The sequence below is a fragment of the Candoia aspera genome, chromosome 3, assembly GCF_035149785.1.
Source record: "Candoia aspera isolate rCanAsp1 chromosome 3, rCanAsp1.hap2, whole genome shotgun sequence".
In the NCBI taxonomy this organism is placed as follows: Eukaryota; Metazoa; Chordata; class Lepidosauria; order Squamata; family Boidae; genus Candoia; species Candoia aspera.
In genome coordinates, this window is record NC_086155.1 from 35738025 (window position 1) to 35750346 (window position 12322).

General features: G+C 45.2%; 1 protein-coding gene across 5 annotated transcripts in view; it reads right to left on the reverse strand.

Annotated features, from left to right (window-relative positions):
• Window positions 1–12322, reverse strand: part of PPP1R12B (protein phosphatase 1 regulatory subunit 12B) — a 147209-nt gene that overhangs the window by 94622 nt on the left and 40265 nt on the right. For 4 of the 5 annotated variants that reach the window (XM_063297366.1, XM_063297365.1, XM_063297362.1 and 1 more), the window contains exons 10-11: window positions 10421–10621; window positions 4567–4652 (exon numbers count right to left, since the gene is read on the reverse strand). In XM_063297366.1, coding sequence (XP_063153436.1) covers window positions 4567–4652; window positions 10421–10621 — 287 coding nt within the window. The remainder of the gene's footprint in view (window positions 1–4566; window positions 4653–10420; window positions 10622–12322) is intronic. The other variant, XM_063297364.1, reaches the window with a different exon arrangement.

Sequence of the window (12322 nt, forward strand, 5' to 3'; positions counted from 1 at the left end):
TCTGAAACTCCCTGGCTTTTTCCATTATCCAGCGGATATTGGCAATTTGGTCTCTAGTTCCTCTGCCTTTTCTAAACCCAGCTTGTACATCTGGCAATTCTCGCTCCATGAACTGCTGAATTCTACCTTGCAGGATTTTGAGCATTACCTTACTGGCATGTGAAATGAGTGCCACTGTTCGATAGTTTGAACATTCTTTAGTGTTTCCCTTTTTTGGTATGGGGATATAAGTTGATTTTTTCCAGTCTGATGGCCATTCTTGTGTTTTCCAAATTTGCTGGCATATAGCATGCATTACCTTGACAGCATCATCTTGCAAGATTTTGAACAGTTCAGCTGGGATGCCGTCGTCTCCTGTTGCCTTGTTATTAGCAATGCTTCTTAAAGCCCACTCAACCTCACTCTTCAGGATGTCTGGCTCTAGCTCACCGACCACACCGTCAAAGCTATCCCCGATATTGTTATCCTTCCTATACAGGTTTTCTGTATATTCTTGCCACCTTTTCTTGATCTCTTCTTCTTCTGTTAGGTCCTTGCCATCTTTGTTTTTGATCATACCCATTTTGGCCTGGAATTTACCTCCAATGTTTCTAATTTTCTGGAAGAGGTCTCTTGTCCTTCCTATTCTATTGTCTTCTTCCACTTCCGCGCATTGCTTGTTTAAAAATAATTCCTTATCTCTTCTGGCTAACCTCTGGAATTTTGCATTTAATTGGGCATATCTCCCCCTATCACTGTTGCCTTTTGCTTTCCTTCTTTCTTGGGCTACTTCTAGTGTCTCAGCAGACAGCCATTTTGCCTTCTTGGTTTTCTCTTTCTTTGGGATGTATTTTGTTGCCGCCTCCTGAACAATGCTGCCAACTTCTGTCCAGAGTTCTTCCGGGACCCTATCTACTAAGTCCAGTCCCTTAAATCTATTCTTCACCTCCACTGCATATTCCTTAGGAATATTAGTGAGCTCATATCTAGCTGATCTGTGGGTCTTCCCTAATCTCTTTAGTCTGATCCTAAATTGTGCAAGAAGAAGTTCGTGATCTGAACTACAGTCAGCTCCAGGCCTTGTTTTTACTGACTGTACAGATGTCCGCCACCTTTGGCTGCAAAGGATGTAGTCAATCTGATTTCGGTGTTGTCCATCTGGTGAAGTCCATGTATAAAGCCGTCTCTTAGGTTGTTGGAAGAGAGTGTTTGTTATGCAGAGTGAATTGTCTTGGCAAAATTCTATCAGCCTGTGTCCTGCTTCGTTTTGTTCTCCCAGGCCATACTTACCTGTAATTCGAGGTGTCATTTGACTGCCCACCTTAGCATTCCAGTCTCCTGTGATGAAAATAACATCTCTTTTAGGCGTGTTGTCCAGTAGGTGCTGCAGATCCTCATAGAACTGCTCTACTTCAGCTTCTTCAGCATTTGTGGTTGGGGCGTATATTTGGATCACTGTGATGTTAGATGGCTTGCCCTGAATTCGAATTGAGATCATTCTGTCGTTTTTTGGGTTGTATCCAAGCACTGCTTTAGCCACTTTACGATTAATTATGAAGGCTACTCCATTTCTTCTGTGGTCCTCTTGTCCGCAGTAGTAGATCTGGTGGTCATTTGATGTGAAGTGGCCCATTCCAGTCCATTTCAGTTCACTGACGCCCAGAATGTCTATCTTTAATCTTGTCATCTCACCAATAACCACATCCAATTTGCCCTGGCTCATAGATCTTACATTCCAGGTTCCGATGGTGTGTTGATCCTTAGAACATCGGATTCGCCGTTCACCACCAGCACCGTCGGCCGCTAGCCGTCCTTTCGGCTTTGAGCTAGCTGCGTCATCACGTCTGGGGCTAGTTGAGCTCATCCTCTGTTCCTCCCCAGTAGCATTTTGACCATCTTCCGACCTGGGGGTCTCATCTTCCGATGGTATACCGACATATCTCTGGTTGTACTGATCCATTTAGTTTTCACGGCAAGAATACTGAGGTGGGTTGCCATTACCTTCCCCAGGGATCGCATTTAGTCTGACCTCTCTGTCATGACCTTCCCGTCTTGGGTGGCCCTTCACGGTTTAGCTCATGGCATCATTGAGGTGCTCAAGCTCCAGCACCACGACAAGGTAACGATCCTTTGCTGAAGTCTAATAGATAACTTTTTAAAAACTACATAGTCTGAGTAAAGAATAAAATGTGTCCGAACATGGCAGCACAATGTATTAAGCCTATCAGCCAGCGTAACAATTCCTGTTCTCTGTGATTATTTTTTCTATTCTGCAATAACTGAAATATATCATTCTCAAATGCAGGACTAACTGGACAAAAAATATGGAAGTATTGTATATTAAATAAAAAACAGATATTTTCAATACTCTCATCATTTTTTAAAGAGGTGATATAAAAGAACTACAGCCTTGGTGCTGGTCCTGTGGAGATGCCTGGGGCACAGTCTTTCCCTGTTATTCAGGAATGGTTTGAATCTGTTGGGCCTGAGGAAGTAGACAGGGTTCTTATGACTGTGAGCTTGGCCACCTGCTCATTAGATCCATGCCCCTCCTAAGTCCACCCAGGGGGTTATGTGTGGTTGGGTTCTAGTGGTGGTGAATTCTTCCTTGAGAGAGAGGGTTGTTCCTCCACTTCATAAGGAGGCATCGGTTCACCCCCTCATCAAGAAGCCGTAACTAGATGTCACCATACTGGACAATTTTCATCCAGTATCCAACCTCTCTTTTTTAGGGAAGGCTGTGGAGAAGGTGGTCACACAGCAACTTCAGCAGACCTGGGATGAAGCGGATTATCTGGACCCCTTTCAGTCAAGATTCAGGCCTGGGAATGGGATGGTCAGGCTTTTGGATGATCTCTGGAGAGAGCAGGATAGGGGTAGTGTACCAATCCTGGATCTACTTGACCTTTCAGTGGCCTTTGATACCATCAACCATCGTATCATTCTGTATCGGCTTCATGGAGTGGGAGTGGGCGGCACTGTATTGTGCTGGTTCTCTTGCTTTTAACAGGGCTGATATCAGTCGATGTTGATCTGGAGAGGTCCCACCCTCGGTCCCTACTATGTGGGGTGCCGCAGGGTTTGGTACGCTCTCCAGTCATGTTTAACACCTACATGAAGCCGTTGGGTGAGATTGTCCACTGCCATATCATCACTATGTTGATCATACTCAATTATACATCTCCACCTCTGGCAAACTAATCAATATTGTTGATGTCCTCTCCTTGTACCTGGAGGCTATGGAGGTTTGGATGGGAACAACAGCCTTCACCTGAACCCTGGCAAGACTGAATGGCTTTGGGTTCTAGGTCCTTCCGGATCTGGGACTTTACCATCTTTGGTACTGGATGGGGTGGCACTACCCCAAACAGACTAGGTGTGCAATCTGGGGGTCCTTCTGGACTCATAACTCCTACTTGAAGAGCAGGCGGCAGTTGTGGCTAGGAGAGTCTTTGCATAACTTCATGTTGTGTGTCAATTGGGGCTCTGCTCATAGTTACTTATGCCCTAATCACCTCCTGAATGGACTACTGTAACATGCTCTACATGGGGCTGCCCTTGAAGATTATCCAGAAGCTTCAACTGGTGCAAAATACAGCGGGCAGTTATGAGTGCCATTAGAATGGCACACATTACATCTCTGCTCCATGAGCTGCACTGGTTGCCAGTTTGCTTCCAGGTCCAATTCAAGGTGCTGGTTTTGACCTTTAAAGCCCTAGATGGCATGGAGCCAGGTTAACTGAGGGACTGTCTCTCCCTGCTTACATCTACCTGTCCCAAATGCTCTGGGTCCCATCTACTAATGAGTTCCATCTGAGGGGACCCAGGAGACAAGCCTTTTCTGATGTGGCACCCACCCTTTAGAACAACATTCCCCACCCCCAGGTGAGATTAGCCCTGACCCTACTGACCCTCTGAAAATCTCTTCAAAAGTGTTTTTTCAGCAGGGTTCCCTTGGAACCAGGGAGCTTGGAAGATGGCTGTATTATGTGTGACGTTTTGATGCATTTTCCCACAGTCTTATTTATATTTATATTTAATTGTTTTTAATGGTTATTTAAGACTTATTTTAATTGTTTTGTTTTATTGTACGCTGCCCAGTCACACTTGTGAGGTGGTCGGCTATATTAATTTGATAATAAATTAATAAAATAAGAAAGGCAGTCATAAATAAATTAATAAATAAGAAAGGCAGTCATAACTAACAAGTAATAGGAACATATGTTACTATATCAGAAAAGTATTTTGGTTATAGCTTAATTATAGAATGATCTTGGCTGACCTCGAAATGCTAAGCAGTCTCAGATCTGATTAGTATTTGGGTGGGAGACCACTACAAAATAACAGACCTATAGGCTAGACCAAGGAGTTGAAAAAACCTAATTGCCAAGAAAACTGTATGGATTTGTTCATGTAGTTACCAGGAGCCAAGTATGACTTCAAAATGAGTTTATATTTATTGTGAAATTTAACCTATGTGTAGGAGAAATAAGGAAAGAGAGGGGGAAGAGAGAGAAACTGTTCCACAGATTCAGTTCATAAACAGTTACTTCTATAAAGCTGTGGCCATTATTAAAAAGGTCTTACCGGTTTTCCTTTTCTTCAATGTCACCTGTATTATTTAACCTTCGAGGGGATATTGAAGCAAAATAGGTTTTGTTGTCCTTGTCCTGCTGAAATAAGAACAAATTCCTAAATTATAGCAATTTTTTCTGCCAAAAATAATTAAGTCAAATAGTTCCTGAGCAATCACATACAATTCTGAAATACACTGTTTCAAACTGAATACTTACCAAATAAATTTGAACTGATAATTGTGTATAAATCCATTACTGTATTGTCTCAATCCTTTCCTCAGAAAAACGTTTTACTTGTTTTTTTATTGTCCAGTACATAACATTGCATGAATGAGTGTGTGTGTATAACTATTTGGAATTGTGCACTTACTTTCTTGGGTTCTACCGTATTCCTTTCAAATTCTGTCTCATACTTTTCAGGATGTGAAGCTACTTTAAACACCTTATTTATTTATTTATTTATTAACTTATTAATTACATTTTTCTATACTGCCTATAGAATAACTCTAGACAGTTGTTACATTAAAAACATTCATAAAGCACCCGAATATTAAAATCATTAAAATCTTTAAAAGCCTGCTGCTCTCTTCCACTAAAATCCACTCCCTAAAAGGCCTATAGAAGAAGATTTTTACTTGTTTTCTGAAAGAGTTAGGGCTATGCTGACCTCATGGGACAAGCTGTTCCATAGTTAGAAGACAGTTCCAAAGGTAACAAGGGCCCAAGCTGAATATGCTTTGTAGGTAACAACCAATATCTTGAATTGGGCCCAGAATCCTACTGGCAACCAGTGCAACTTTCACAAAGTTAAGTATTATTGTGCTGGACCAGGTAGTGCTTGTCAGCAGGCAAGCACCTATGTTCTGTGCCAGCTGCAGCTTCCAGATCTTTAAGGATAGCCCCATCTTGAGTGAATTAAAGTAGTCTTACTAAGAGTTCACAAAGATGTGAGTCATTGTCTTCAGTGACTGCTAATACAGGAACATGTGCAGCTGTCATGTTCATCGTTCCAATGTTACCTCTCCAAAGCTGACCAGAGTGTCTTAATCACAACTTTCATCTGCTGTTCCAGTAGGAACCATGAGTCCAGGAGAATATACTAGAATATGCTATATACCAGCAGGAGCATTTGCAGAGGGGTCAAAACAGGCAAGTTGGTGGTCACAGCCTTGCAATCCAAGCTCTACATCATTTACTTACTTACTTACTTACTTACTTAATATAGCTGCCGATCTCAGACCAGTGACTGTGTCTGAGATGGGTGGTTAACAATAATAATTTCTGTTTTTGTACTTTCACTGAAGTTGTACACAGGGGGCAGGACCAATTGCAATGACTGTCAGGCTCTGCCTGCTACCCAATAAAATACAGACGCTAATTTAGGAGAAATCAGGTTCTGGTTTTATTAAAGTATAGTGCATGCCTAGTGAAAAGCTGAGAGTGGAGGGAGCGCGCCGGTACGGGATTTAAATAGCCCGCGCCGGTCAGTGCTTCCCCCTCTTTGGGTTGTGTAAGCCCCAAGCCCCAAATGTTCCGTTGCCGGTGGGTGAGGGGTCGCGGGGCCCTCGCTGTTGCCCTGGGCATTTGCTTAATCCTCTTCCTCCAGCCAGTGATGACTTTGAGCCGGGCGATAATCCTTCGTGCTTCTTTGACAGCTCCAGGCGTGCCTCGTGCTCAGGCACTGTCAGTTTCACCCTTTGTTACAATGTATCTTTCTGAATGGCTTTTCCGGCTGGAGTCGTTACCTTGTTGCCGGTGTCTGTTGCTTGCCTTTGTCTTTGCTTTCATATCTTTTTTAATCCTTTGCCCCTGTTTCCTTGTATTGTTGTGTGTGCTGTTGTGCTGACACAATCAGCGCAACGGTGCTCATGACATACTGCCCCCCTTCTGAATGGTTAACCCATGGGTTTGTCGGGGTAAGCAGTTGGAATGCGCGTGTTAGGTCCGGTGCCTTGATGTGTCGGGCAGCAACCCATTCTGGGTGGGGGAAGTGTTTCCACTTCACCAGGTAGTGTAGAGTGCCATGCTGCCTGTGCAAGTCGAGTACTTCTGTGACTTCGAAATGTTGCTGGCCGTCTATCATCACTGGGGGGGGTGGGGGTGAGCTAGGGTGCCACCGGGAGGGACTTGCCGGCTTTAGCAGGCTACAGTGGAATACTGGGTAAAGTCTCTTTAAATTGTGTGGCAGGTCCAGGCGTACTGTGACCGGGTTAACTATCTGTGTTACCCGGAACGGCCCAATGTACTTGGGGCCCAGTTTCTTAGAGGGTTGGGGTGATTTTATGAATTTGGTAGAGAGATAGACCATATCTCCTACCTGGAATGTTGGTTGCTGGCGCCGGTGCTTGTCTGCCTGTTCTTTGTAGGCTGTCTGCGCTTCTTTCAGCGCTTCTGTGATTACTGGCCACGAGTCTGCTATCTTCTGTCCCCAGTCACTTGCGCCCATTGGGGGGGCCGGGGGTTGCGGCAGCTCTGAGATGGGGACGAATTCGCGACCTGACACCACCTCGAATGGGGTTTTCCCCGTGCTCGTGTGAATGGCGTTATTGTAGGCAACCTCCGCGAACAGGAGTAGATCGACCCAGTCGTCCTGGTGGTAATTGATGTACGAGCGGAGGAATTGTTCTAGCGTGGCATTGAGGATCTCCGTGGCTCCGTCCATTTGGGGATGCCAGGCTGTGGATAGCGCTTGTTGGGTCCCAATCAGTTTTAAAAAGGCCCGCCAGAACTTCGAGGTGAATTGTGTGCCCCTGTCGGTCACCAAGCGTACGGGACATCCATGTAACCTGTACACGTGTACGAGGAAGAGTTTTGCCAGCTGTTGGGTGGTCGGGATCGCTGCACAGGGGATGAAATGCGCCTGTTTGGAGAAGTAATCTTTCACCACCCAAATGGTTGTTTCCTTTTGGCTGGGTGGTAGATCGACTATAAAATCCATGGAGATCTCCTCCCATGGCCGGGACAGCTCTGCCACTGCTTGCAGCAGTCCCTGGGGTTTTCCCGGTGGCCATTTGGCCATCGCGCACACTGGGCAAGATGCTACGTACTCCTTGATGTCCTTTCTCAAAGAGGGCCACCAGAACTGCCTCCGAGTTAGGTGCAGGGTTTTTAGAAATCCGAAGTGTCCAGCCTGCTTGCTGTCGTGCGATCTGCTGAGGATCGCCCGTCGCTGTGATGCGGGGACGTATAGTCTGCCTTCTCCCCATGCTAGGTCTTGCTCCATTGTAACTTTGGCGGGTTGGCTAGGAGCCAGGGGTCGGATTTCAGGGCGGCGATGAGGTCTGCCCGTATCCCCCCTGGTAGTTGCGGTCGGCGCCGTCTAGGACCGGGTTGGCTTGCAGTCGGTTGAGCCACGGGGTTGGGCTGTCTTCGTGCGCTGCTCCGGGTGGTCGCTGCCATCCCCAGCTGGGAGGCGGATAGTGGCTCTTCGTCTTGGGGCAGTCGGGAGAGCGCGTCGGCCAGGAAGTTCTTCTTGCCTGGTATGAACTTCAACTGGAAGTTAAACCAGCTGAAGAACTGGGCCCATCTGACCTGTTTCGGGCTGAGGCGTCTGGGCATCCGGAGTGCCTTGAGGTTGTGGTGGTCTGTCCAGACCTCAAACGGGTGGGTGGTCCCTTCCAGCAGGTGCCGCTACGTCTCCAGTGCCATTTTTACCGCAAACGCCTCCTTCTCCCATACGTGCCAGCGCCTCTCCGTCTCCAAGAACCTTTTTGACAGGTAGGCGCATGGCTTAAGGATTCCTGCGGGGTCCTTTTGAAGCAGTATGGCACCCAGGGAGAAGTCAGACGCGTCGGCTTGAACTACGAACGGCCGTTCTGGGTCCAGGTGTGCAAGGATTGGCTCCGTTGTGAACAGCTTTCAGCTTGTCAAACGCTGCTTGACATGCGGGAGTCCAATTAAGCACGGCCCCCGGGTTCTTGACTCTGCGTGTTTTCCCAACTCCTTTGGTTTTGAGTAGATCTGTTAGGGGGAGGGCTATCTCTGCGAACCTCCTGGCAAAGGACCTGTAGAAATTTGCAAATCCCAGGAAGCTTTGAAGTTGGCGCCTATTGCGTAGGCGTTCCCAATTCAAAACTGCCTGGACTTTTGCGGGGTCCATTTCCACGCCTTTGCCGGAGATTCGGTACCCTAGGTAGTCCAAGCGCGATTTGTGGAACTCGCACTTGGACAGTTTGGCGTAGAGTTTAGCCCCCTTAATTTGTCCAGTACTTGTCTGACTAGCCGTTCGTGTTCTCCCTGTGTCCTCGTGTAAATGTTCTGGTTTTATTAAAGTATAGTGCATGCCTAGTGAAAAGCTGAGAGTGGAGGGAGCGCGCCGGTACGGGATTTAAATAGCCCGCGCCGGTCAGCGCTCCCCCCTCTTTGGGTTGTGTAAGCCCCAAGCCCCGAATGTTCCGTTGCCGGTGGGTGAGGGGTCGCGGGCCCCCCACTGTTGCCCCGGGTGTTTGCTTAATCCTCTTCCTCCGGCCGGTGATGACTTTGAGCCGGGCGATAATCTTTCGTGCTTCTTTGACAGCTCCAGGCGTGCCTCGTGCTCAGGCATTGTCAGTTTCACCCTTTGTTACAATGTATCTTTCTGAATGGCTTTTCCGGCTGGAGTCGTTACCTTGTTGCCGGTGTCTGTTGCTTGCCTTTGTCTTTGCTTTCATATCTTTTTAAATCCTTTGCCCCTGTTTCCTTGTATTGTTGTGTGTGCCGTTGTGCTGACACAATCAGCGCAACGGTGCTCATGACAATGACACAACCACCATCTTGCCTATATATGCCACTGCATAACTCTCTATGAGAGTTCAACCCCATCAAGAGCAACAAAATGAACTTTCATGGAGCCGGTGGGCTTTTGTACCAAAAGTAAATCAATCTTGCTGAGGTTCAGTGTCAGTCTGTTTTACTGTTCTCTCATACCATCTTCTGTTTTGCCTGAGGTCAAGATATAAAGGTGGGTATCACCAGCATATTGATCACATTTTATTATATTGTGCCTCCAGTTGTATCTTCTGGAGATTACAAGGACCAGTCCATGCAGCTTTCTTGGCAACATTTTTGGAATTGGTTTGCCATTGCCTCCTTCCTAAGGCTGAGAAAAAGTGACTAGCCCAAAGTTACCATTTGGCTTCCATATTTATGGCAGGCCTAGAACTCAGTTCTCTTCATTCCAAGTCCAATGCTTTAAACAAAAACCAAACTAGTTGATGAATCCAGCAGCTTCATGAAGTTAAATAAGATGGGGAGAAGCCAGAACCCTGGACCATCCCACACTAGAGTGCCTAAGGGCTCAACCTCTCCTTCCCCAATAACACTGAAAGAGGATATGGAGGGTGCCTCATCCCCCCTTGTCCCACCACAGGTCATTCACAGGTGTGATCAATAGTCAGACCTTAACAGATATATCTCATCCAGAATCCTTTTAGTTGGAGCCCAACTACAAGTTATCTAGGACAGCTGGATCCAGGAATGGCTTTTTCAAACAGAGCATATCACTGCCTTCTCCAGGACCAATGGCATTAGAGCTGAATCAATCCACAGAGGAATTAGAATTAGAAGTAAACTGTGAACAGCGTTAGTCATGGTCAAGATCAGCATCAATATAGTCTGTGTTCATAATTTAGAGTGCAGAAAAATGTTTTTGAAAGAGAAAAGAGAGAGAAGATAGATAACATCCCATCATAGGCTTCACCCCCCAAATGGAGTTAAGGTCAAGCTCTGTATGACAGAAAAACCAAACCCTAAACTCTCCTAGTTAACAAGTATAGCACTATATCAAACAAACAAACAAACCACTAAAACAGAAATTAGGTTATTTAGAATTATTTTAGTTTACAAAGCATGGATTTCAAAGTAAGGGAAGCCAAATTATTCCGTACCTTCTCTTGGTTATCTAATAGTGCAGAAATCCGAGGGGTTGAAGAAGAGTAATAGATGGAGCTGCCTTTCTCTTTGAGAGTGTCACAAGGCATGCTGTCTTCACTAAGTGCATTTTGGCTGCTTGTTTTCCGCAGGCTTAGCCTCCATGATGATGGTGATTCATCTTTTTGTTCCTCAGGCTTATTGAGCAATGGACTACACTGTAAAAGATGGCAGAGAGAGTGTTCTGAGGGCATAATAGGAAAATTCCCAATTAACTAATTTCAACATTATGAGAGTGAGCAGTCAACAAGTGAACCAATTACCCAGAGAGACAGGAGTTCCCTTCACTGTATGTCTTCAAGCAGATTTTAGCCAGCCATGTTTCACTTGGATTCCTGCACTGAACAGCAGCTTGGACTCAAATGGCCCCTTTCAGCTCTAAGAGTTTGTCTCCTCTTGTGCAACTGAACTGCTCCCTTCCTACCTCACACATAATGCTTTAAATTTACTGCAAAGGGGATCTGCAGGATGCATGTTGGCTTGAGAAGGAAGTGTACGTTCTTAGGATAAGCCATTCTACTGAATGACAAAAACAATTGCATATTAAACGTCAAGATGATAGTACCAAAATACCAGTTTTTTCTAATTAAATTCATATAAAATATACCTACATTCAAAAATGTGTATATACACACACATATACATACACCCACACTAAAATGTCAATTTGTCCATGTTAATGCTTTTTAAAATTGATGCATTAATCAATCTTGTTTAGATATAGTACTATGACATTTTTTTTGTTTTAGAAGTGAGATGCTGATTCATTCAAAACAAGTTATAATACACATAGGAGAGGCACTATAAACAATAGTTAGGTTCCAGTAAATAGTTACATTTGAGCTAAAAGTTCAACCTCTACCAAACATTTCAAAATCAGTCAAATAAATCAGAGGTAGTAGATTAATTTATAATCCAGTTAGTGTCTAAATAGCCACAAGCCCATTGGCTGAATTATTTTGTTTGGTAGTTTTTGGATGTCACATGGTAAGCCATTTTTTAAATCTGAGTTGGTTCCAAATCTTATGTGGTGGTGGTGGTGGTGGTGATGATGATGATACTATTATTATTATTATTGGATAATCTACAGTTAGATTAGATTGACTGGTAGGTAAAGGTAAAGGTTTTCCCTTGACGTAAAGTCCAGTCGAATCCGACTCTAGGGGGCGGTGCTCATCTCCGTTACTAAGCCTTAGAGCCGGCGTTGTCATAGACACTTCCGGGTCATGTGGCCAGCATGACGACTCGGAACGCCGTTACCTTCCCGCCGAAGCGGTACCTATTGATCTACTCACATTTGCATGTTTTCGAACTGCTAGGTGAGCAGGAGCTGGGATTAACAACGGGAGCTCACCCCGCCGCGTGGTTTCGAACCGCCGACCTTCCGATCGACAGCTCAGCGGTTTAACCCGCAGCGCCACCGCGTCCCTCGATTGACTGGTGGAAACTTATTATTATTGTTATTAAATGTATTGACCGCCCAACTCCAATGGACTCTGGAAAATTGCTGATTTAGCCTGCCTAAGTCAATCTCTAAACAGAAGTCTGTTCATGAAAAAGAAATAGCGAGAGTGTTCCTGGCTAGAATCTAGAGTATGAATCACAATCAGATTTTATTTATTTGTTTGTTTGATTGATTTATATTACTGCCCTCTCCCCCAATGGAGGACTCTGGGTGGTTTACAATAAAAAAGATAATAAAAACATCTAAGCCTCAGTCACAGTTTTAAAAACAAAAATAAGATAATAAATATAAAATCCAAAAGGAGATGGAATCCCGATCAATAGGGGTGCTATGGCATCAACCACCCCCAGGTGGAGCTGTTACCCTCCCCATCCCAAGCAAGGCGGCAGAACCA